The sequence below is a fragment of the Gekko japonicus genome, unplaced genomic scaffold (genome assembly GCF_001447785.1).
Source record: "Gekko japonicus isolate JY-2015 unplaced genomic scaffold, Gekko_japonicus_V1.1 scaffold2679, whole genome shotgun sequence".
In the NCBI taxonomy this organism is placed as follows: Eukaryota; Metazoa; Chordata; class Lepidosauria; order Squamata; family Gekkonidae; genus Gekko; species Gekko japonicus.
The window spans coordinates 57,089-82,683 of record NW_015172088.1 but is presented as its reverse complement, the minus strand read 5'-3'; the positions used below and the strand labels follow the sequence as shown (position 1 = coordinate 82,683).

The window sequence follows — 25,595 nt, the reverse complement described above, 5'->3', positions numbered from 1 at the left end:
GCACGCATCACCTCTCCTGGCCCCAGGAGAGAGCCGGGGGTAGAAGTCAGGCTGCCCCTGGTGCCGTGCTGTGGGAAGGGGCAGTGGAACTTTTCATGGACTCTGCTCCCACACTCCCTCCACTGCAGACCGGTAGTGCTTCGTCTCGAGTCATGGAGCATGTCAGAAGCTTGTGCACTTGGAGGCTGGATCCCTGCGCCAGGGTCTGGTCATGCTTCCTCCCTGTCCTCGTAGCTTTGCCTGTCTTCGTGGTGCTTGCTCCTCCCTCCTTTTGTACACCTTTCCCCCTCAGTGGCGGTGCTGACGCTCTTTCTGTTTCTCAACAGTGCCCTCTGCGAGTATGACGCGCCTGGCCCGTTCCCGCACAGCCTCCCTCACCAGTGCCAGCTCAGTGGACGGCAGCCGCCCCCGGGCCTGCACTCACTCCGAAAGCAGCGAGGCCATGGGGCAGATCAACCACACCATGGAGGTGTCCTGCTGAGCGTCTCCAGCTCCCTCTTTTTCAGGGGAGCCCTCGAGCATCTGCGCATCAGTTCACCTCCAGCCGGCTCCATTCTCTGCAGCTTCCGTGGCTTTGGTTTTCTTTGCCGTCTTGCTTTTTTCTTTCACGTTAACGGGATTCAGAGCAGGAGGTGGGGGAGAGTGGGAAGCAGCAGCAGAAGGAGACATGACAGCCGCCTTCACTTTTTAGCCCCGACTTGAAGTAGCAATCTTCCCTTGCCCCCCCCCTCTGTCCCGCTCACAAGCAGTCCCTTTCCTCTGGATGGTGAAGGAAACCGGGCTCTTCCTCGGAACACACTGTGGCTAGGCCAGCAGCAAGCTGGGGATGTGGCTGGCCAGCCGGAGTGTGTCTCCCCCTGCCCTGCACAGCAGCATTTGGCCTGTGGGTAGAACAGGGAGTTGCTGAGTGTGCCTCTTGGAGAGTCTCAGTGTACACCTGGAGGTGTGTACAAAGGGTGACAGTTGCAACCTGTTAGGTACCCCCACGACTCCAGCCCCAGTCTTGGAGGGCAGGCTTTGGGTCAAAAGTTCTTGGCAATCGCCTTTTGGCAATTTAGGGCTAGTGCTCGAAGGAGCTGACAGCTGACGCAGTGCCTGTGCATTTTGTCCCAAAGGCCCAGGGAAATGGCTCTTTGCTGGAGTGCAACACCTGCCCCCAGCCCTGCCCTCCCTGAACCCCTACCCAGGGGCCGTACTAAAAGCCAAGCTTTCTCCATCGAGCTGCTGTTCAAAGCTCTCCAGAAGTGTTTCCTGAAATCATCTCCCTCCATCTTCCCCCCCCCACCTGTGTGACAGTCCTCTCTGAAGCAGGAAGCAGTCAGTGACCGCCTTGGTGTTACAGCCAGATCCAGGGGAGGGGAGTGTTGGGTTGTGTTTTGAATTTGCACTCACAGCTGCAAAGCTTCTTGGCCTGCCTTGGGGGAGAGCTGCTGAGTCTCAAGGTCTGTGGGAGATGGGGCCCCCCTCTGTCCCAGCAAGCATGACTGCTTCCATTTTCCATTTTGAGAGCATCTTTAATTGGCAACCAGGACTGCGGGGCTGAGATGCTGTTCTCCCCCTTGAAAAAAATATATTAGAAGATGAGGCTGGAACTCCCCCCCCCACCGCCATAGTAGAAGGGGGCGTGGGTCCCAAGCTGAAGCTGAACCACTTGGCACTTGGGATGTTGGGGCCCACCTGATCCTGGCAGCCTCACACCCCTTGCCTGTTGGGTGGTCAAATACTTGCCTTGATCAGGGAGCGGACAAACCCGCCCCCCCCCCAAAGGAGTCTCAGAGCCGCCTGTTGACTTCTCCAAACGTCTGTGTTAGAAATGACTCGCCTACAGGACTACCCCTGTCATCCATTCCAACCAAGGGAAAAGACTGGCAGTCTCCTTTCTCCCTTGGATACTCTGGGTTTTAAGGGCCTCTTCCTCTGAAGGATGGGCAAAACCAGGTCTTGGAAGTTTCACAGAATAATTGCACACCTAGACAGTCCCTCTTTTCTGGGAAACCCAGTCTAGTGGATAGGACAGCCCACTCTGGCTTGAGGGAACTCTGCAGACCAGGCCTAGCTTAATAAAGGAGCCAAGGAAAAGATCTCCCATTCATTCAGTCAAAGCCCACCGGTCTAGCCAAGAATCAGTTCACGGATGAGCCAGAACTCCGTTAGTTATGCAGTTGAAATTCCCAAGTTCTGCCTCTCTAGCACAACCCCTGAAGTCCAAGAAGCCTGGCTATACAGGCTGGGTCCAAGTTCCACCCCCAAGTCTATAAATTTCTTTGACAGAAGTCCTTAAATTCCTCACTTTCAGTGATGCTCTGATGGAATCCCAGACAAGACTCCTCACCCACAATATAAGCCAGTGCTCACGCATCCTCTCTGCTGTTCGTTTCTAGCCCTTGTTTACGTGAACTGCAATATCATCCTAAAGGGGAAAAAAGAAATGCATTAATGGTTATTTACGATGTTACAGTTCAGGATCTCATTCACAATCCCATCATTTTTAATGACATCAACCCTTTTTATCAGAAAGAGGTTTTCATGAAGGAAGTGAATGAATGCGTTTTCTTTGTTGTCTGGCACTTTGAGATCATGGCAAACAGGCTTTACAGGAAGCAACTGGTTGCCTGCGTGATGCAGGATCCTCACTTTTAAAGTCACTGTCTAGTGTCACATTATGCTGTTCTCGCATCTGGTGGTGGTGGATTGTACTGTGTATTGTGCCTTGCTGCTAAGAAAACCTGCCCCCTCCTGCAAAGAATCACAAATTCACTCCAGATTTATGTATGAGATGACTACCAGAGACAACCTGTTTACAAGTGTTAATACCTTTTAACCTTGCATGAAGTCCCATCAAGTCGCAGCCAGCTCATGGCAACTCTAGCAAGGGGCTTTCAAAGCAAATGAGAAGCAGAGGTGGTTTGTCATTGCCTTCCTCTACAGTGTCTTCCCTGGTGGTCTCCCAAGTCCCTACCCTTCTTAGCTTCCAAAATCTGATGAGATCGGGCTATATCATGCCATCTTCCCTCTCCCTTCTCATCTTAAAGGTAAAGGTTCCCTTGCTCGAAAGCCAGTCGAATCCGACTCTAGGGTTGCGGTGCTCATCTCCGTTTCAAAGCCGAAGCCTAGTAACAAAAGGACAGCTGCTATTGGCAACAATTCCTTCAGTTCCAGTGCAGTGAACCGTGGCTAACACCTTGTGTGAGTCTTTAGAAGAAAGTTGAGCTCCCCTTGGTGCATGACATCTTTTAGATTACTGATGGCACCAGGCAATGAGAAAGCAAGTGGTTTAGATGGAGAGTCCCTTCCAGATGGCTTTTAGACCCCTTCCAGCCCTAAGAGTGGCAGTGTCTTGACATTCCTCCATTTCTCCCAGAGACCTATTTCCAAAGGACCCCTGGGCAACAAAACTTTATTACTGTAAACTATGTACAAATGAAAATACTTTCCAGAGTGCAAACTCAAAGTCCTTTCCTGAGAAAGAGGGAGCTAGCAAGCATTTGCCCAATATTTTCTGTTTCCCTTCCCGAAAGGACCCATGTACAATCGATGTATTTGAAGAAACAGTTCTCCTCATAGAGGCCACATGGCCGTGGTGACATATTTTGTTTACAAGAAGAAAGGGCTTTCTAGACATTTTTCCCGTGACACTTCAGGATCTTGGCGTGCTGTTGGTGTTCATCAGCCTCTCCCAAAGGCGCAGAATCAATGTTGTTGATGTCATCTAGTGCATCCTAACTGCTGTGACAGATATTTTTTTATATATATAAAGTAAAACCCCACAGTTGTATTCCAACCATCCAGCTGGGTTTACACACACGCCGACAGCTGGAATGAAGTTGGGATTTAAGAGCAGGAAGGAAAACTGCAGCACTAAACTGCAGTTGTCTGTTACACTCTTCAGAAGACAGTGACGCCTGTCTGTCCGGCTACTGCCAGTGGGTCCGTAGAGGCACACATGTACACATAAAACACTTCATGCACATTGAAATGGCTTGATTAGTACTATTACCTGATTAGGGACTCTTTGTGGTTTATCTTCTAATCCCAGATGCTGTCATTTTGTGTGCTCCTCTCTAAACTTTAAATATGAATGTTTGAACGCTGTTAGAACTCCTTTTTACTGTAGATATTGCTGCGATTTTTTTCTTGGTGTGTTCTTTTAGATGAGATATATAAATACCTATATATAATATTTATCTTGGTCTTTTCCTTTTATTGTAGCATTTGGCAACTGATGTGCAGTTTCACACTTGAAGGTGATCTTGCGATTACTGTCTTTTTTTGGGGGGGGGGGATGCTGGAATTTCATTCTTATGATTTCCTGGTTAAGGTGGACTTCAATGGATTCTTTTTTTTCTCTGTGTAAGGTGAAATGTAACAGTTTTGTGCATGATGGTTGTTAACGCTCCCTAGTTGCAATGGTACCACAATATCTACTGACAATTACAAAATGTATGAAAGGGCAACAAACAGACAAACCCCCAAACAAACCCTATCGATGTGGAAAGGATTATTGTGTTAAAACTAATAAAGATATAAAATCAAGCAGACCTTCTCTGGAGTGGAAACTGCAGCTTATTTTACAGTCATTAGTGTGACATTGCTGAGGTGCACAATTCCAGAGGGGCAGCTGGCTTAGTCTGCTGCATCCACCAGGTCTTGTGGCACCTTCAAGACTTACCAGTTGTTTCTTACTATGGGTGATGGTTTCTCTTATTATGGCAAAGTAGAAGAGGGTCTTTTCTTTGGGATGTACTAAAATAAATGACAAGAATGCCCATTAGGAGTAATGGGAAATGCCTGAAGGTCCGTTGGATATAATGGGAGCTAGAAATGCCAGCTGACTTGCATGGGCAAAAGCTGCAATAAAAATGTGGAAAGGGTTTTGAGAGACCTGACCTGGCTCTGGAATGATAGCCCCAAGTGGAATGACAGTCTCTGGGGGTAGCAGAAGTGCTTTGGGACTGAAATGACGGCTCCCAAAGTGGAATGACACTCTTGGGACTGAGCAATTGATCTGGGCCGGGGCCGTCATTCCACTCAGGGGCTGTCATTCCACCGTGAGGACTATCATTCCAGTCCTAGAGCAATGATTCTAGTCCCGGGGCTGTCATTCCCATCCCAGAACACTTTTATTCCACTCCCAGGGACTACCATTTCATTCTGGGGATTTTTATTCTAGGCCCAGAGCAGTCTATCTGGGCCCAAGGGCTGTAATTTCACCCTGGAGGCTGTCATTCCAGGCCTAGGGCAGGTTTCTCAAAATCCCTTCCACATTTTCACTGCAATTTTTGTATGTTGTGATGTATTTCAACTGAGCCCATGCACTGTCAGTTGGCGTTCCTGGCTCCCATTATATCCCATGGGCTCTCAAGGCCTCTCCCACTGTTTCCAACGGGCATTCCTGTCATTCTTTTTAGAACATCTCGTTTAGTTATCGAGCACGCTGTGGGTCCTCTGTCCACAGTTGTGCTGCTCAAGCCATCAGTCTTCCCAGGAGTAAATGGGTTTCTTCTGTTTCCTGCCTGCATTCTGGTGCTCCACGTGTGGACAGGAGCTCTGTGGCATCAGGGGGTTGTGGCCACATCAGTAGTGGTCGATGGTGTATGTTTCTGACAATCCCCGGACCATCATCAGGACATTGATCCATGATTGCTGGCAGGGTCGCTGCAGAAGCCGATACGTTCATTATGGTGTCCACCCCATGGTTTGCCGAAGAGCACATCTGCCAGTTGTTTCTTGTCTGCAGAATGGCCAGAGGACACCTACTTGCAGTGCTGGCACCATGCCAGAGAGTCTGATGGGAAAGGAGGCTCACTGACTCATGCATAAGAACATAAGAGACGCCAATGTTGGATCAGGCCAAAGGCCCATCCGGTCCAACACTCTGTATCACACAGTGGCCAGAAATACCAGTGCCATCAGGAGGTCCACCAGTGGGGCCAGAGATGCAGAGATGCAATGTGTTCCTTTTATGGTCTCTCTCTCCTCCTGCTCCACCAAAAGACCCTTCAGAAGATAGACCTCTTATTCAGTTTTTTTGGGCTCTGCAAGAACAAGAAGGGAATGGTGAGTACTCCAGAGAGTATCACTTCACCCTTTTACTCTTCAACTCTCGTGGCAGCATCCCACTGATTGCAAGGGGAAGCTGCCTGGGTCAGCCTATAGTCCAAAGAAAAATTATTAAAAGTAGTTTTAAAGATGTTAAAGATCGCACTCAATGTAGAAGTTGTCAAAAGGTATAAAGAACTATAATAGTACGGAAGCTGAATGGCTGAGGGGAGCTTCCCTGCTTTGGGCATTTCAAACTGAGGAATGAGAATCACTGAGGCAACACACATTTTGGAACATAAACATGGTGGGGGTGGGTCACTGAAGCCAATCTATTTGGGAAGGTGACCCAAAAACTCTTGTGAGAAAGGAGTCCCTGAAGGGACTCACTTCGAAAAGGATGTGGACAGAATGGAGCAGGTGCAGAAGAGAGCCACGAGGATGATCGGGGGTCTGGAGACTGAGCCTTACGAGGAAAGGCTGAGGGACTTGGCAATGTTTAGTGTGGAGAAGTGAAGGTTGAGGGGGGACATGATTGCTCTCTTTAAGTATTTGAAGGGCTGTCACTTGGAGGAGAGCAGGGAGCTGTTCCTGTTGCCAGCAGTGGATAGGACTTGCAAGAATGGGTTTAAATGAAGGTTGGGAAGGTATTAGGAAAAACATTTACACTAAGAATTGTTAAACAGTAGAATCAGCTGCCTACGGAGGTGGTGAGCTCCCCCTCACTGACAGTCTTTAAGCAGTGGTTGGACAAACACTTGTCAGGGATGCTCGAGGCTGATCCTGCATTGAGCAGGGGTTGGACCAGATGGCCTGTATGGCCCCTTCCAACTCTGTGATCCTATGATTCTAAGGACCCCAGATTCCACAGGGGTGCTGAGTACGGCAAAGATGCATGAGTAAACCTCAGGATCAAGTTATGAAAACAAAAAGAAATGGAAAACAAACCTGCCAGGAAAAAAACAACACATCAATAAAAGAAGCAGGCATCATTCAAAGGCAGTACATAAGAACAGCCAGCCCCCCCCCCCCCCCCCCGGCCAAGCCAAACTGATTGTACCATTTTTGAAATTTGGGCTGAATATTCCCCTAATCTTTGATACCATTTGACATCCCTTGGTCTTTGGAATCAGTATGGTCTGGACAGCTGATGTACAGTAGTCCTTTCAGATGACAGATGACACATCAGGAAGTTATCTGACTTTGTTGAAATCGAAGAAATCTAGCTGAAATTCAGCTGGAAAGCTAGCATGGGATAAGCCAGCAAGTGCTCCTCAGACTCACCAATGGTGCAAAGAGGGCTTTGAAGATCTCTTTTGTCACTGGAATTTTTTCTAAGAGACTTTTCCAAAACCCATGTTTCTTGACTGTTGGAATGCTGCAATTTCAGAGTGGTGCTCAGGGGGGCTGAAAGTACCTAAAAGCATATTGACCATCCGAATTTTGCGGGGTTTAAATATTTTATTTTCAATATAAATCAGACACAAACACACACACACAAAACATATAAACAGACACAAAAACATAAATTTGGGGGTTACAAGTATCTTCTCATTATATCTATTACATTACCTGCTACATTGTATAGCTATTAAATAATCAGTTTTTATCACCATATATTTTTCGGTAGATATTCTGCATTATCATTTGCTTCAAGGCTGAACGCTCCTGCTCATCCACAAGTTCATTACTTGTATTGAGGAAACTCCCCAGATATCGTGAATGTGTCCCCCTTCCCGATTTTATTTTTTGCTGCTGTTTCGACTTATAGCTACTGACTGTTTTTTTAAATTTTAAATTTTATAAATAAACAAAAAAAAAAGATATTCTGCATTATATTTAAAATTTGATCTAAAGTATCTCCCAATAAAATTATAAGTCTAAATTATTCATTTATAGTATTTTTCAAACCATTTATAAAATCTTGACCATGTACTCTGGAATCTCCTTTCTTCTTGTCCTCTCAAAATAAAAGTCAGTTTATCCATCTCAGCAGTTTCGAAAGTTTTGCTTAACAGTTCTTCTTTGGAGGGTATTTTATCTTTCCTCCAGTATTTAGCATATAGTATTCTTGCAGTCATGCTCAAGATCCTACAAGCTAGGCTTCAACAGTATGTGGATAGAGAACTGCCAGAAGTACAAGCTGGGTTTCGAAGAGGTAGAGGAACTAGATTTCGAAGAGGTAGAGGAACATAATTCGCTGGATTATGGAGAAAGCAAGAGAGTACCAGAAAAACATCTACTTCTGCTTCATTGACTATGCTAAAGCCTTTGACTGTGTGGATCACAACAAACTATGGCAGGGCCTTAAAGAGATGGGAGTACCAGACCACCTCACATGTCTCTTGAGAAACCTGTATAAGGGCCAAGAAGCGACAGTTAGAACCGGATATGGAACAACTGATTGGTTTAGCATAGGAAAAGGAGTACGACAAGGATGTATATTGTCGCCTTGCTTATTTAATATATATGCAGAGTACATCATGCGAAATGCTGGCCTGGATGAATCACAAGCGGGAATTAAGATTGCTGGGGAAAAGATCAACAACCTCAGATATGCAGACGATACCACTCTAATGGCAGAAAGTGAAGAGGACCTAAAGAGCCTCTTGCTCAGGGTAAAAGAGGAGAGCGCAAAAGTGGGCTTGAAGCTCAACATCAAAAAAACTAAGATCATGGCATCCGGCCCCATCACTCCTTGGCAAATAGAAGGGGAAGTCGTGGAAGTAGTGACAGACTTCATGTTCCTGGGATCCCAGATCACCGCAGACTGTGACAGCAGCCATGAAATTAAAAGACGCCTGCTCCTTGGGAGGAAGGCGATGGCGAACCTCAACAGCATGATAAAAAGTAGAGACATCACCCTGCCAACAAAAGTCTGCATGGTCAAAGCAATGGTATTCCCAGTAGTCATGTATGGCTGCGAGAGTTGGACTATAAGGAAGGCCGAGCGCCGAAGAATAGATTCTTTTGAACTATGGTGCTGGAGAAGGCTCTTGAGAGTCCCTTGGACTGCAAGAAGATCAAATCAGTCAATCCTAAAAAAAATCAACCCTGACTGTTCCCTGGAAGGCCAGATAATGAAACTGAAGCGCAAATACTTTGGCCACCCAATGAGAAGGGAGCACTCACTGGAGAAGACCCTGATGCTGGGAAAGATTGAAGGTCAAAGAAGACGGGGACGGCAAAGGATGAGATGGTTAGACAGTGTCATAGATGCAACGAACCTGAAATTGAGCCAACTTCAGAGGACGGCGGAAGACAGGAAGGCCTGGCGTGATCTGGTCCATGGGGTCGCGAAGAGTCGGACTCGACTGTGCGACTGAACAACAAAAAATTCTTGCAGTAGTAAGTACATGTATAATAAGACAAAAGTCTTGTTTATTACAGCTTTCGGGTCTTATATTCAATAAAAATAGTTCAGGTGTAAAAGGTATGGTACATTCTAACATTTTTTTGTAACATTTCATGGATCCAAGACCAATATTTTTTAACTCTATCGCAATTGGGGGTGTGGTGATCTTTGTTTCCTTGTCTAATCCCTGTTTGATGTGCTGCAGAATTGTTAGGATGACTTCCTCTGCATATTCTTCAAGAGGCAAAGGGAGCCTGTTGGAGTGCAAACTGCTCTCCCAGAAGTTGGATGAAGAGTTGTGTGGAGTTGGCAAGAACCTCCTGCCATCCGGGCTCTGGGCAAGGGAAGTGTGTGTGTGTGTGTGGGCAAATGAAAAGTGGACCCCAAGCAGAACACTGGATACCCCTGCTTTAACTACATTGTTTCTGTCCGCCTCAACCCTCAGCCCATGTTTTCTGCCTCCATTTGTTCTCCTACCTCATGGGGCTATTGTGAAGATAAAATGGAGTATGACAGAATGTTGTAAGCCACTTTGGTTCCCCATCAGAGAGAAAACGAGGGTATAAATGACATAAATGTTTACACCATTAAGGCCCATAAGCCAAAAGGAACTCAGAAGGCCTTGTTGCCTTTGGAGTCAGAGTGTGAGGACTTCAGGGGAGAAGCTGATGCTCTTGATTTGCAAAAGAGGGAGAAAGGCAGGGGGGAATAGGAAAAACAAAAGTGCTTATCAGGGTGAAATTGCCCCCCCCAGGTGTTTTTGGGAACCATTGCACTGATTTTGGAAGAGTGAGAACTCCTGCCCCCCCCCTTTCAGAGAGCCAGGAATGTCACCACATTTGGGCTGACAGTGTGGATTTAAGTTCTTCATCATGGGATGGTACTGCAAATACATAGGGGGGAGATGCCACATGAGACTGGCACAGGAAAAAGACACCCAAGTCCCGTGGCACCTGAACGGCTACCTGGATTGGATTTCTTCAGAAGCCACATTCAGGGCCCATCCAGACAGTTGCGACAAGTGGATTCGTCTTTTTGTGGGGAATCCATTCTGGTTAGCTTTTCAGGTGTCATGAGAGTTGTGATTATTCTTGCACACCTAGGATTGCCACCTTAGGGTCTAACTAACCCTAGCATGTTCACTCTGCTGAAGTTGCAGCCTGAAGCGGAATTACAAGTCAGCGAGTCAGCAGCAGACTTGGGATGGAGAGAGCGGCCCACCTTCTTGCTATTTCAATGGAATAAACAAACAGCCAGCCTCATGCTGTATCTACACACAGGGGATACCAGTATCTCACACACCTTTTCGCTCCCTCCCTGCCCGTCCTTTTAATCGAACGTGCCATTTGACCAAAACTGCTGCGGGATTCCACAACGGGCCGCTTTCTGCCCTTTCCTCCTCTCCTTAACGCTTTTCTTGCTTGCGACTCTGGAGCCCTTTTGCTGATGGCCCAAGACGGCCCCAGCATTCCCCTCCAGAAGGTATATGACAGCTAGACTTTCTTCGCTGCCTCGACTTCCGTGCGGGAACCCCTCCTCAGGCGTCTGCGGAACTCGCAGCCGCGCGAAGCGCTTCGCCAGTGGCGCATGCGCACTTCTAAACAAGCGGCCGGTGGGGGTGGGGCGGAAGGTGGTCAGCGAAGGATCCGCGGCATGGCGAGCTCGGCCAAGCGGGTCCGCCGAGACTCCAGTACCGGCGCCTTGGCGGCCTTCCTCGAGTGGTGCGACGGTGTCGGCCTAGTGCTGAGCCCCAAGGTAGGCCGCGCGGCCTTGCTTTCTCCCCACGCCCGCCCTCCTAAAGGACCGCCCCCTCCGACAAGTTCCTCGCCGGCCGGGCGACCGAGGCAGCGGTTGATGCTGCGGTTCCTTTCGGCCCGCCGGGCGGCTTCCGAAGCGGCAGAGAGCCGCGCCAAGAGGCAGGCCTGCTCCTCACAAAGCAGGCCTGCTCCTCTGGGTCGCGGCCCTCGGGAGGGAGCCAGGCGGCGATGGCTTCGGCCTTCCCCCCGCTTTCCAGTCTCCTCAGAGGGCCACGTTGGGACCAGGACCGGGAGACCAGTTCAGATCCTCACCTCACAGAGCTGTTGTGCAAATAAAAAGGAGGAAGAACCTTGGGTCCGCCCTGTGTGTGCTCAGCCTTCCCTACCTCCCAGGGGTGTTGTGTGGGTGGGATGGGGGCGGGAGGAAAGCACGAATCTTGCGTGGTGCCTTTAGGCTAGTAGTTCTCAGCTTTGCCTACCTCACAGGGCTGTTGTGCAGGTAAAATGGAGGGAGGAAGAGCTACGAAGTTCCATCCAAGCCAGCAGTTCCAGAAAGTTACTGGAAGGTATCTTACTTTAGGAGGGATGGAGGCTTCAAACTAGGCTTAGCGGAGTGTTAGGATAAAGGTCACTGTGACAGAAAGTATGTGAAAAGTCACTAAGACCCAGGAGAATTAATACGGTTGTGCTTCTCTGTGTGACTGAGGTCAGATAATCCATCTCATCCAGCACAGTCTCGGACAGTTCTACCTTGCCTAAAAAGGGGATATCTGCAGCCAAGTGATTGTTCAGATGCAGCAGGGTGGGCTTTTCCAGGAAGGGTTTCACAGCCCAGTCCCATGCTGTTTAACAGTAAACCTTTCGATCCCTAACCATTTCCTATCTAGGACTTAAAGCCAAAAGGCTGTTCCACCAGAGAAAGCAGTATAACAAAAAGGATATTGCTGTTCAGTATTAATTAAAAACAAAGGAGGCAGTGACTATATATTCACACACCTCTATCTAATGTTATACCAAAGTCCAGGTCCGCCAACAGAGTAGTTAGAAGAGGAAACAGGCTTCTTACTCAGATGAGGATACATAATTTTTTTTCTCTGATCCAAAAAGATTACACAGAAAAAAAAGAAATGTTCAATGTTTTTTTTTACTGAAGACTTATCCCTAAGCATTAAAACCCAGATTTCTCAAAATCTGATAGTGTGCTTTTCAGATAACATTATTAAACTTCTATATTTATGTACTCCCATAGTTGAAAGTATCGGAATGGTTGAGGGGGTTTATTTTAAAATATTTATGTCCTGCTCTTCCATAGAATAAAAAATCCCCTCCGGGGGCTCAAAAAAAGAAGAAGAAGAAGTCTTATTAAATCATAGTTTGCCAAGAGAGTGGTGGTATTTGCTATTATAAAGTGCCTATAAGTAAGCCACCTTGAGTCTGCCTTGGGGACCAAAGCAGGGTACAAATGAAGTAAAAATAAAATAAATTCACAAGACTGCATAATTTCATTCTGGATTAAAGGGGCATTATTACCTTTCCTGCTTCCACTTGTACAACTAGTAACATGGATTAAAATCTCTGTGGGTGAAAACAGTTGTTCCACTCTTTATCCTCCTGGCTTGTGAATTGGGTAGCCTGTTAATAGTTAACTAATCTGTGCTGGTGCTGGAGAAGACTCTTGAGAGTCCCTTGGACTGCCAGGAGATCAGATCAGTCATTCCTAAAGGAAATCAACCCTCACTGTTCCCTGGAAGGCCAGATACTGAAGCTGAAGCTCAAATACTTTGGCCACCAAATGAGAAGGGAGCACTCACTGGACACGACCCTGATGCTGGAAAAGATTGAAGGTCAAAGAAGAAGGGGGCGGCAAAGGGTGAGATGGTTAGACAGTGTTATCGAGGCAACAAACATGAAATTAAGCAAACTCCAGAGCACGCCGAAAGACAGGAGGGCCTGGCATGACGTGGTCCATGGGGTTACAAAGAGTCGGACTTGACTTCAACTGAACAACAAAAATCTGTGTTAAATGATGTTTCTTGACATTTGTACTTATCAGGGAATAGCTGAACTAGCCCTCTGGATATGGGAAGCCAGTGAGTCTTTTGCTTCTCTTACAGGTCTGTGTGAGCAGAGAAGGCACAGTGGCTGACTATGGCCTGATAGCCAGAGAGGACCTTCCAACTGGAGAAGTCCTTTTCACTGTCCCAAGAACTGCACTCCTTTCACAACACACAAGTTCCTTGTCTTCCCTTCTGGAGAAAGGTACCAGAAACATATGGGACACAGGGAACCAGTAGAGTTGGTGAGGAAACCCGGGCTTAAAATCTGGGGCAGTTGTGCATTGTCATGTCCCATTATGCCCCGTTTGGTTGCAGAGTAGCTGCAGGTCCCTTTGTAAGCACTTTATTGCTTACAAATTAGCAGAGGGCCCTGCAAATTCCCCAGCTCCTGAAAAAGTTACATGCTTCCTGTTCTGCTACTAGAATAAGGTTGGAAAAGATGCAGTTGCTCAGCTAATCTCAGGTGGTGTATTGTTCCCTGAAAAAGAAAAGGCTTCTGGTATTCCTTTGCTCTCTCTTCTCTGTCTTCAACAGAACAAGACTCCTTGCAGAGTCAGTCTGGCTGGGTCCCCCTCCTGATTTCTCTTCTCCATGAATCCACAATCAGTAACTCTCACTGGGGGACTTACTTTTCCCTGTGGCCTAACTTCAGTGGCCTAGATCATCCTATGTTCTGGTAAGAGGCTATGGTGTAATGGTTCTGTTCTATCAATGTCCAGCTCTGGGTGGCAAAGAATGCAGACTCTGTCTAGGGCAGAAGCGGGCACCTCTAGGAAAAGACTCATCTAGACCTGTTGGCTGTATAGCAGTGCTTGAAAACCATGCTTTATAACACTAGCTTTATAGCACAGGATGGGGTGCTGTGGGATAGACATGATTGGGTGTTTCTGTGCTGAGCACCCCTCCATGTCCCCCTTAGTTTGTTTTGAGAAAGTCCTAGGTGTTTTGAGAGGCAAGTTTGTTTCTTATCCCTTTTAAATTATCTTATTCTTGTGTGGTTACATTCGAGTCCAGTAGCACCTTAGAGACTAACAAGATTTTCAGGGTATAAACTTTCAAGAGGCAAAACTCCCTTCATTGGATATGAGTAGGGATTCTTATCTCACTCATCTGTAGTGAGATACGAATCCTGTGTCAGCCCTGAATTTGTGTGTGTCCCAAATTAGCCCTGTGTTTGTGAATTAAGTCAGGTTTATCAATCTCATGTTGTACTCTCCTCTTGAAGTTTCTTTGAGGACTGCAGAGACATAAGTTTCTGCCCCCCAAACATTTCCCCTCTGATCTAATCAACCTGATTACAATATGCATTGTACCTTTGCATCCTGAGTTCCTTCTTTACAACACTTCTACCACCTTCTGATGGGGATACAAAGACTAAGAGACCTCCATGACTGTTCTACTGCTGGCCAACATGGCTGTCACCTGAAACTATTCTTTTTTAAAAAACTTTATATTTTATTAATGTTATCAAAAGTATTACAAATGGAAAAACAAACAAGCTATGAGGTCTTGTACAGAAAGTTAACAATGTATAATAAAGTTTATACCAACAATTAAATAATTAACCATTTTTAAACAATTTAATAAAATATAAACTCAGCATATCTAGCAGGTAAGGCACTCACATCATTTGTGTCAGCACTTCACATTTTGTGCATTCTTGCAGTATGTAGTAAAATAAATATTCTCAGATGTAGTGTCTATGGAGGTGTCTCGTGACAGTGAAAACTAAGCAGGCTTATTTTTACAAGGAAAAGTTACAGGAGGAGAGTGGTGGGAAAAACAGTAATACTTGTGAAGGGAGTGTACACAGAAACCATATGTATTCTCTGGGACAAGGAAAACCAGATTGGCTTGAAGAGGAGGAGGTTGGATTTATACCCCATCCTTCACTACCCAAAGGAGTCTCAGAGCGGTTTACAATCCCTTTCCCCTCCCCATAACGGATGCCCTGTGAGGTAGGTGGGGCTGAAAGAGTTCTCTCAAGAGAGAGCCCTTGAGAGAACAGCTCTGAAAGAACTTATGACTGACCCAAGGTCACACCAGCAGCTGCATGTGGAGAAGTGGGGAATCAAACCCGGTTCTCCCAGATTAGAGTCTGCGCTCTTAACCACTACACCAAACTGAGAGGATACTAAGAAGGCAATTGGGAGAGTAACTGTCTTTGTGGCCAGTGCTACATTAATACCAGTGCGGGCTATTTATTGATTGTGAAAAGGAAATGGCACTTTCTGCTTGCTGTTTTGTACAGGAGCGAGGAAGAACGGTGGAGGCTTCTGCAGGGTACGGGGATCTTAGAAGCTGTGGACAAAGACCTGGCCAATATCCAGATGGAGTATTCCTCTATCATCCTGCCCTTCTTGAAGGCCCACCCAGATCTCTTCAACCCCAAGGTGCACACACTGGAGCTGTACAAGAAGCTGGTGGCATTTGTCATGGCCTACAGGTAAGTGGGAAGGCAACAGCAGATGGTCTGCGGAGGACTGAAGTGATGCCCCAGCACCGTTCTATCGTCTCTCAATTGGCTTTCATGTATTCCTGAAGTTTATATCCCCCTTCTTTATCCGAAGGTCCTCAAAGTGAATAGGCTGACTTGGGGGGGGGGGAAGTAGTTGAGGGGGTGTCAGTATTCTCACTGCAATAGCAGCCTCTCCCCTCCACAAGTGCTGTAGGATGCGCAGAGGGATGAGAAGTCCCCATATGTGGAATTAGGGAGACCCATTTTGCAATTTTAGCATAACTTGCCCTCCCCAGGGAGCTGAGTATGTACAGGGATCCCTCTAGGTCTTGAGTAGGAATGAGTGCAAGGGATTGTTGGAGAGGAGAACTGTCACTGCCGCTGTATCACTCTTCTGTTCCCCATCTAATTCTCTGGCCTGAACAGATGAAAGAGTCTTTAAGGGAAAGCGTTTCCTTTGAACTGAATGTGTAACTCAAGTGGACTGAGGCAGAAATATTTCAGGCTATGCAGATCAATTCAAAGATGGATTAGAAGCAGAGGGGCAAACTGTAAAGCGTAGTAAATAAAGATGTCCTACCCCAGGGCAATCTCTAGAACGTAAGAAGAAGAGCCTTGCTGGACCAGACTGGTGGTCCGGCAAGTCCAGTATTCTGTCTCACTTACTGGCCAGCCTGTTACTTTGGGGGTCCAACAATGAAGCATAGAGGCCGAGACCTGCCCTAATGTTGCCTCCTGGCACTGGTATTAGAGGTTTATTGCCTCTGTAGATGAGGCTCCTTTCAGTCACCATGGCTAGTAGCCATTGATGAACCTCTACGCCATGAATCTGTCTAAACCCTTTTAAAGCTGTCTGTGTCTGTGGCCATCACTACATCCTCTGGCAGTGAATTCCACGTTTTAATCACTCATTGAATAAAGAAGTTGTTAGCACACACCAAGCGTACGTTCTTGGGAGTTTGGGCAATTGTGACTACTCTTGGATTGTTTTAAATGTTGATTTTCTGTGGAAACTGCTTTGGAAGCCTTTGGCTGAGAGGTGGGGTATACGTTTTTAAACAACTGTAAATTTAGTGTTTTGTGTCACTTGGCCTCACTGGCCATCCACAGCCAGGGGGAGGGAGACTCCTTAGAGAAGTATGAATTAACCAGAAGATGGGGGACAATCATATTGGTCTGATGAGAACTAATTATGCTGAGGAGGAACAGAGTGTTGGTAGCTGAAGACTAGTTAAGACTAGTTAAGTTAGTTAGCTTCCTGAAGCTTCTGATAACTTGCAGAATCTTGGAAGGTGAAATTTCCGATTACGCCCCCTTCCAATTTCTTCCAGTTTCTACCGCCTTCCAGTTTCCTAGCACCTCATCCCATAATCATTGGTGATGGAGAATGCTGTCAAGTTGCAGCTGACCTATGGTGACCCTCCTGGGGTTTTCAAGGCAAGAGGTGTTCAGAGGTGGTCTGCCATTGCCTGCCTCTGCCTATAGCCCCTGGACTTCCTCAGTGATCTCCCATCCAAGTACTAACCACAGTTGGCCCTGCTTAGCTTCTGAGATCTGACAAGATTGAGCTACCCTAGGATATCCCGGTCAGGACCAAGAATCATTACCCAAACATAAAAGCTCAAGAGTCCCTGAGTTTCCTTGCAGTTCTCATCTGGTGCTGGTTCCTGTATTTTTGCCATTCTCAGCTGTGCAGGTTCTTGAGCCACTGGCATCTCTTTCCTGCTTGCTGCCATCCCTGTGGCTTTGTTCTGTTCCATGTTGCCTTGTTCTGGCATCTGCTCATTTTATTCTCCAACCAGTTTCCAGGAGCCTTTGGAGGAGGACGAGGAGGACGAGGAGGAGCCCAACCCTCCCATGATGGTGCCCATGGCAGACCTTTTGAATCATGTGGCCAGTCACAATGCCAACTTGGAGTATTCCCCGGTGAGCAGAGCCTAGAGTTCGTAAATCCAGTTGGGCCCTGTTACATACGCTTCCACATCCTTCAGCTTTTCAGGGCTCACTCTGCAGTGAGACTTCTCAGAGTGTGTGTGGGGTATCCTGATGGAGGCACAAGTGTGTGCCTACATCTGGTCTGGACCTCTTGTCGTTTTTCTTCCTCCTGCCCTTTGGCTGACTGGGAGCCTCCTTGTGGTTGCTGATGGCAGGCTGGCCGCTGGAATGATCTCTACAACATGAACACCACGGGGGCTTGCAGAAGGGCGCCACCTGTGAGTTCCATGTGGGAACTGGTGTCAGAAGTGACGCAGGGGTCCATTTTGACTTGAGGCTGCAGCACAGGGGGAAGAGGGACACTCCTGCACACCCTTTTCCCAACCCTTAACACCTCGGGGCATTATTTGCCTTGACTGGGGAAATGATGCCAAATGGGAGAGGCAGGAGCACGCCACAGATCTGATCTTTCGTTTGTCCCTGCAGTGCTTCTGAAACGAGTTCCCAAAGGGAATTGACAGCTGGCATCCTGCTGCAGGTCTTTTTGGCAGTCATGTGGTAGTCGTGACGTGCAGTTTGGACCACAGTTTCTGCCTGAACTTGGAAGACAGATTGTACTTTGAACCTCCGGGAGGCCCTTGTTGGTTAAGCCACTGGGGAAACAGAAGCCTCTGTCCAGGCTGGAGCCAACATTTGAGCCCAGTTTTTTTAAATTTTAATTGGTGGTTTCTGTTCTGCAGATAGCATAGGTAGCATTCCATTTTGCTGTGAGATTATCTTTTGAAAGCTTGGCTAAGGAACAATGCTCCCTCTAAGCTGTGGAGTCTTGTGAGCAAAAATTCTACTTTGTGAGCTACTGCATTAAAGTTGTGAGTGAACGATTTGGTTACTGCATAAATTTGCCTGAGCGAAGACAAAAATGTGTGAGCCAGAGGCTAAAAAACAGTGAGCCAGCTCACACTAACTCAGCTTAGAGGGAACACTGCTAAGGAACCTCAGAAAATTCTGGTGGACAACGTTCAGCCTTTAGCCATCTCTTGCTTGAGCTCCAGACTCACTCTTCCTGTCCAGGTTCTCGGTTCAAGCTGATGCTCCCAGCATAGTGCATCCCACTTGCACCTCAGCAGCTGTAGGACAGGCTTCTGTCAATTGGGGACACCCCCCTCCCCCAACTAGGGTCAGTGAGATGCCTGAAAACTTGCTGCTTAGCAGAGAGTCATATGGAGCGAACTTTGAGATGACAGGGTGGGGAAGCAGGTGCTGCTTGGACTGAGCAGAGTGCTGTTCCTCTGACTGTCCCGTGTGTAGGAAGTTGTCTTATATGGAGTCAAGACCCTACCTAGCTTAGCCCACCTGCAGCCCCTTCCTTTTAAACATGAACTGCGGACCAAATCTGAGCCTGTAGTCGTCAGGTCTGCTTGGGGTGTGTGTGCGTACAGGAAGCTGCCCAAGAGCCACCTGGCTGAGACCCACTGTTGGATGCAGTGGCCCAGGGTCATCCTGCTCCCCTCCTTCACCCAGGCACAAACAGGGCTCCAGCTTAAGGCTGAGAGCTAAATTTATACGGAGTCAAGACTATGACCCCACCTAGTTCACTACTGTCTCCCCTGATCAGTCTCAGGGTCTCAGAGGCCAACTCTGGGATGATTTTTGAAAACGACCTCTTGGGTGGCTGACCTTTTTTCTTTCAGTTGATGTGTGCTAGTCCAGCCTGGTATTAAAAAACATTCAGCAGTAAGCTCTTTCTGACTTTCCCACAATGGCCAAGGAGCCTTTTTTAAAAAAATCAAGGAGTAAGAAGCTTCACTGGAAAAGACAATAATGCTAGGAAAAGTCAAAGGAAGCAGGAAAAAAGGAAGACCCAACATGAGAATAAAGAAAGCCACAGCCCTCGGTTTGCAAGATCTGAGAATGGCTGTTCATGATAGGACGTTTTGGAGGTCAGTAATTCGAAGAGTTGCCATAAGTCGGAAGTGGCTTGATGGCACTTCACACGCACACGTACAAAGCTTTATCTTGTGAAGTTTTCGAAGACTCCCACGTCCACAACAAGTGGCCTGCCAAGGCATTCCCACGGGAGCAGGTTACCACTGGTGACCTCTGCGTCTATTCCCTCTGCAGGAGTGTTTGAAAATGGTGGCGATTCAGCCCATCCACAAAGGCCAAGAGGTCTTCAACACTTATGGACAGATGGCCAATTGGCAGCTCCTCCACATGTATGGCTTTGCTCAACCATATCCTGGCAATAGGGATGATGCGGCTGACATCCAGATGTTGACGCTGTGCAAAGCCGCTCTGCAAGGCAAGTGACTGACTGATCAGAAGATCCATTATTTGACAATTGGGGGGGAGGATTTTTAAAAGGAGGTCCACATCTCTCCCTCTCTCTCTTGTGGCTTTCTCTAGCTCTGCCCATCAATTCCATCAATGAATGCAGGCATTGGAGTGCGGTTTGTGCTGCATTCTGTGCCGCCTGCCTCACCTGTCAGAAATTGGCAGATCTGTGAGACAACTCTGCTGTGAGGCTGGAGGAGCAGAGCCTGGCATTCAGTCTTCTAGGCCACATGAGCCCGTGTGTCTTTTTGTTTATGCTTCCCTTTGTAAAGGGAAAGGTTGGCCCCTCAATGTCGTTTCAAAGCATATGGGAAGAAAACACGGGGAAGCAATTTGCTTTTCATTGCAGGCTAAGAGATGCAATAATGGTATATGCTCAGTCTAGCCTGGCTTGCCTGTTTGAACTACACTGTTTCTTTTGCCTCTGCTTCCTCCACCTAGCTGCAAAAACAGATGTAGAACGGCAGCTGGTCTTGGAGCAGTGGGATCTTCTTTGTAAGATGGAGATGGTGGGTGAGGAAGGAGCCTTTGTGATAGGCTGGGAGAAGGTCTTGACTGAAGAGGAGTTGTTTACAGCATTGAAGGTGAGTGCTCTGGTAGACTGCTTTGTCTGGTGGCAGAGTACTTAGCTTGAAGGGTAGCATTTGATACTCTTGTTGCCTGCTGGCAGACTGACCTGAGGCAGTGGACAGAGTTTAATTGTCAAAGGAATGGAACATTGTGCTGCCAGGCTCCTTTTTGTTTGCATGGAGAGGCACAGCCTAGATTGGCGATATCTCCCATTCTCCAGACTTATAGAAATTTCAGACTTCTTCAAGTGGTTGCCCCCCACATACTATTCAGAAAGATCTGCAGTTCAGGATGCCCTGAAATGGATGGCCCACACTAGCCTGATCTCATTGGATCTCAGAAGCTAAATAGGATTGGCCCCGGATTAGTACTCGAATGGGAAACCACCAAAGAAGCCCAGGGTTGCTATGCAGAGGCAGGCCACCTCTGGTCATCTTTTGCCCTGAAAACCCTACCTGTTCACCCCAAGTCAGCTGTGACTTGAAAAACACTCCCACCACCACCACCACAGCTGAGGACATTTACCCCAGCTAAAACACAAGTCTTTGAGAGAAATATGAGGGGATGGGGAGGAAGAGGGATTATCTCTGGGGACTAATGAGGCTAGGGTCAATGTCATCTGAGTCTTACGAAGAGGTGTTTCACATTATCTTCTACCCAATTCTTCCTTCTGGAACGAACCTGGGTCCTTCTGTGTGCAAAGCAGGTGGTTACCCTGAATCACAACCCCTCCAGCTCAAGCCAAATAGAAATTCAGGGCAAAAAACCCACTTCCCATACCTATTTGAGACATTGAAATCCAGACATTGCAAAATTTTGCTCCTTGGTCGTAAAAGCTCTCAGTGTTCTGGTTGTCACTTGGGATAGGACTGTTTGATTTTAAACCTTATTGCCTTTTTTGTCATTCTATTTTACTCTTTTTAAATGTGTTCCATTGCAGCGTATTCCTAAGTCTGGTTTTAGTGATCAAAATGACTACATAATGTTGTTCCTTAGTAACCCTGTAGTTTTTAAGGTAGTTTTACCATTTGGTTATCGTAAGTTACTTCTATGGTTTTTTATAATTGCTGGCTATGCGCTGTAACAATAAAATTCATTCACTTCCCATATCCTGTGCTCTCACTTAAAATGGTGTGTGTGTGTGTTAAGACAGCTTGGTGTCAAACATTGCTCTGTTCAGTTTGCCATGAATGCAGGGGGAGGGAATTCCTTAGGTGTGTGGGAGGGGCGAGTGTGGAGTGTGTGACTGTGCTATCTTAGAGGCCGTAACTCTTCCAAAGAAGCCTTCCTAGAGAGGAACATCCTTGAAACTTTTGGTGCCAGCTTGCTTGTGTAGATAATGGGATCGTATATTTCCCAGGTGAAAGGGGGGTAGGCACGCTGTGGCTAGGCGGGATGGATGTGGCCTTTAGGAGGGGTTTCATTTGAATTATCTATATCTGTGATTGTACCCGCCAAAATCCTCAGTTCTGACACGGTACCGTTATGACCTGGATCTTATAACTCAATGAACATATCACTGCCTAAGAGAGTGTTGTTGAGGATAACTTGACCAGGGGTCTGACACTTGGTTCTACTATCTGAACCTTTTAACTAGAGAGGAGAAGAGACTGAAAAGTACTGAAAAGAAAAAAAAGGTGTTCTCTGCACCTGTAAGCCCCCCAAGTGCAGTCCCACAAGGCTAAGTCCCAACCTAGCCCTCCTGCATTACTGGTGTGGTTCCCCCCCCCCCAACCTGCGCACTGAGCTCTGTAAAATCAGGAGAACGCATGTATACGCGTGTTGGCCCTGTGTACAACAGGAGTCTAAAAATGAACTGTAGCATACCTTTTCACGAGCCACACAGCCTACTTGATCAGGTCCCTCAGTGGCAGAGATAATGGCACTGAGCGTGCATTTGCACTGAAGGACCGCCAGTCATTCCAGCCTCCTTTGGATTTAGGTGCTGGGCATGCCTGCAGAGGAGTTCAAGGAGTTCAAAGAGGAAGAGGGCTGGGCCAACGAAATGGGTGAGAATGGGAACACTGACTTGACGCTCTCCATGATCCCAACACTCAAGGCATCTTGGAAGAAACTGCTCTTTGACGCCACACTGCTGACGCTGCAGGCATACAGCTCTGGTTTGAAAGCAGAGGAAGACGTGCTCAGCGACCAGCAGGCCTTTTCAAAACTGAACTGCCGGGAACAGTTTGCCCTGCACGTGCGTTATGGGCAGAAGAAAATCCTGCAACAGTTACTTGAGCTAGTAAGTTCATAGTCGCGAATGGACCTCTAGCCTTCCCTCTTTATTATTATTATTTCAATTTATACCCCACCGTCCCCACCAAGGCAGGTTCAGGGGGGCTTACAGAAGATTCATATAAATACACTTAACAGTTACAAATAACATAATCATAAAATGACACTTCATTTTAAAAAAAAACCTAAAGTGCTGGAACATGGTCTAATAAAGTGCGAGAGTGGAGGTTTCAAGTTTGCACTGCTACTTAGGTGGCGATACAATCCTGATGGTATTCTCACCAGCTCAATTTGTGCAGCGGGCACAGGCTGTAGGGCACAGAAGATTGGATTTATACCCCACTCTTCACTCAGTCTCAGAGCGGCTTACAAACTCCTTTCCCTCTCCACAACAGACACCCTGTGAGGTAGGTGGAGCTGAGAGAGCTCTTTCCAGAACTGTCCTTGAGAGGACAGCTCTGACACAACTATGGCTTGCCCAAGGTCATCCAGCAGCTGCGAGGAGTGGGGAATCCCAGGTTAGAGTCCAAGCACTTAACCACTACACCAAACTGGCTCTCACCAAACAGGTACACTCCTCGGTGTTTAATACAGCTCCTTAGTTGAAAGCTTGGTGGAAGAGCTCAGTGGAACTGTAAGAGGTCCCCACAGGGCCCTGATCTCTTCTGGGAGCTCATTCCACCAGTACAGAGCCACCATCAAGAAGGCCCTGGTTATAGCCAGCCTGGAGTCCTTAGGGCCCTGGAGGGCCAATCAGTTTTGGGACCCTGAACGCAGTGCTCTCTGGGGTACATGTGGGGAAAGGTGGTCCCTTAGGTAGGCCAGACCCTACCCGATACTGTCTGGAACAGTATCAGGCACCAGCAGGACTTGCTTTTAGGTTCTAAGGGCATGTGCTCATGGCAACTTAAGCAAGACAGTACAGAGGAGAGAGTATGCTGCAACTTTCTGTTGCATCCTGATGCTGGAGAAGGGCACTAATGTGGTGCAGGATCCTGGACACTGAGTTTTAAATTCCTGCCCAGCCGGGAAGCTTGGGCAGACTGTGGCTTACTCATCTCCTCCTTTTTGTGTGACTTAAAATTTTAACCAAGAAATGTACTGTCAGGCCCCATGTGGAATTAGGACTAGTTGCTCGTCCGCAACAACATAGAATTCATTTTTGTTGTAAAACCTGACAGGAAAATGAAGCATGCCAAGATGCCAGGGAAAGAGATTAATGTACTGCCAATATTTTTTTGTAAGCAGTGAGGCATGTGGTGCTTCATCCCCATCTGATATTTATATGGGGGTCATCTGTGCATTCACACCACCCGCCCTCCAACACCATGCCTTCCTTTTGAATAACTCTGGCTGCCTGTAATTTATCTTCAGGAAGGTGAGTTAGGAGTTCAGAAAACCTTTCCCACAGAGTGTATTGATATCTGCTCATGCAGGCCAAGTAATTTGTGGTTTTCACTCCCAACGCTCCTGTAGAGTAGAAGCATCTGCCAAAGGCATCCAATTTCTTACTTTCCCTATCAGAAGGTGCAGAGTTCTTTTAGATTTGGAGGAGGTTACAACCATAGAATTTGGTTGAGGGTGGGAGAATAAAAAGTTTCCTGGACTCTATACATGTGATCCAGGCGTCTAGTTGACACTGGGGCTGACAAAGGCTTCTCCCATGGTGCCTTAGCGGCTTATAGAAGGACCGTAGACATCGATAACGCCAAAGTGGCAGAGGTATCGAGCTGTACGATATCAAAAACTGCATCAGACACTTGAGGGTGTCGTTGGACGACTGAGAGGCCTAGAGAATGGGCCATTCTTTTGACGAGATCTGTATATGACATGAGATTGTCAGATGGGGATATGGGTAGGTCATCAGCGACAGCCTGATCAGGAGACTTATGGTCAGGAGAGGTATGAACCTCGGAGGCTTTGGTATCCGAATCCTCTTCCACAGAGTCAGAGGAATCTTGGGATGGTATTTGGACTGGAGTGACGTCAGTTTGACTGGTTAAAGGTTTAGGTGGTACGACTGGGGGATTTGATGGACGACTAGGTTCCGGATCGTGGTGGGAAGGGTCATCGGCAGGAGGACGCGACAAAGATGCCGAAGGTCTTGACCTGTGGGGCGACCGTGATCTGTGGGCAGAGTGGGACGAATAACGATCCCAGTCGGAATATCCCGCCGGAGTCAGCCATGGCATGGATGGTGGATAACCCCTCTAAAGATACCTAAGCTGTTGTTGATCCCAAGACAGAGGTGGTGGTGGGGGGGTAGAAAGACTCGGGGGGATCGACTTCTGGACCGTGGATGTCTCAGAGACAAGCCAGCAGCCTGCCTTTGAGAGTAGTCTCTGTAATCCCGGTCGTCGATATCGACAGATTGAACATGCAGACGTGGAGGGTGACGCTGCGTGCTGTTAGAAGTATGTCGATCCCAACGGGAATCAATTTCGGGAGCCTCCGATACCGTCAATGTCGACGACCGGGAGGGAGAGGGAGAAGGCTGTGCATCCATCTGATGACTTAGCTCTACCATCTCGATGTCGGAGTAAGGATGCTCCAATTGGTGTATAGGGGAGTCCAATAATTGAATGGTCGGTGTCGGTGGAGGGGCTTGGGCCTCCGGTATCAATACTGCCGTTGGAGCGGGAGGCACTTTAGGGGCATCACCCAGTGCAGACACCACTACCTTCCCCTTCTTTGCCACCTTAAGGGACTTAGAGGAGCCCTTCTTTGCGGACTTGTGCTCCTTACTTGGTTTGGCCTTCTTTTTCACCGGCGTGGAAGCGGAGGATTGCACCTTCGATGCTGGTGGTTTCGACTTGGGTAGAGCGGTATCGGAAGATGGCCTCGATGACGGA

General features: G+C 47.5%; 2 protein-coding genes across 4 annotated transcripts in view; both read left to right on the top strand.

Moving 5' to 3' along the window:
- Nucleotides 1-894, top strand: part of NDRG4 (NDRG family member 4) — a 41,440-nt gene extending 40,546 nt beyond the window's left edge. For both annotated transcript variants that reach the window (XM_015420916.1, XM_015420915.1), the window contains one exon: nt 327-894. In XM_015420916.1, coding sequence (XP_015276402.1) covers nt 327-481 — 155 coding nt within the window. In that variant the 3' untranslated portion in view covers nt 482-894. The remainder of the gene's footprint in view (nt 1-326) is intronic.
- Nucleotides 895-11,020: 10,126 nt separating this feature from the next.
- On the top strand, nt 11,021-22,941 carry SETD6 (SET domain containing 6). 2 transcript variants are annotated; one of them, XM_015420918.1, is made up of 8 exons: nt 11,021-11,149; nt 13,266-13,410; nt 13,743-13,884; nt 15,460-15,654; nt 17,469-17,592; nt 19,723-19,903; nt 20,377-20,519; nt 22,448-22,941. In XM_015420918.1, the coding sequence occupies exons 1-8, from the start codon at nt 11,048-11,050 to the stop codon at nt 22,760-22,762; spliced, it is 1,347 nt and encodes a 448-aa protein (XP_015276404.1). In that variant the 5' UTR covers nt 11,021-11,047; the 3' UTR covers nt 22,763-22,941. The 2 variants fall into 2 exon arrangements, with proteins under 2 accessions (XP_015276404.1, XP_015276405.1); XM_015420919.1 differs by lacking the exon at nt 13,266-13,410 and having other exon boundaries at nt 11,107-11,149.
- The last annotated feature ends 2,654 nt before the right edge of the window (nt 22,942-25,595 follow it).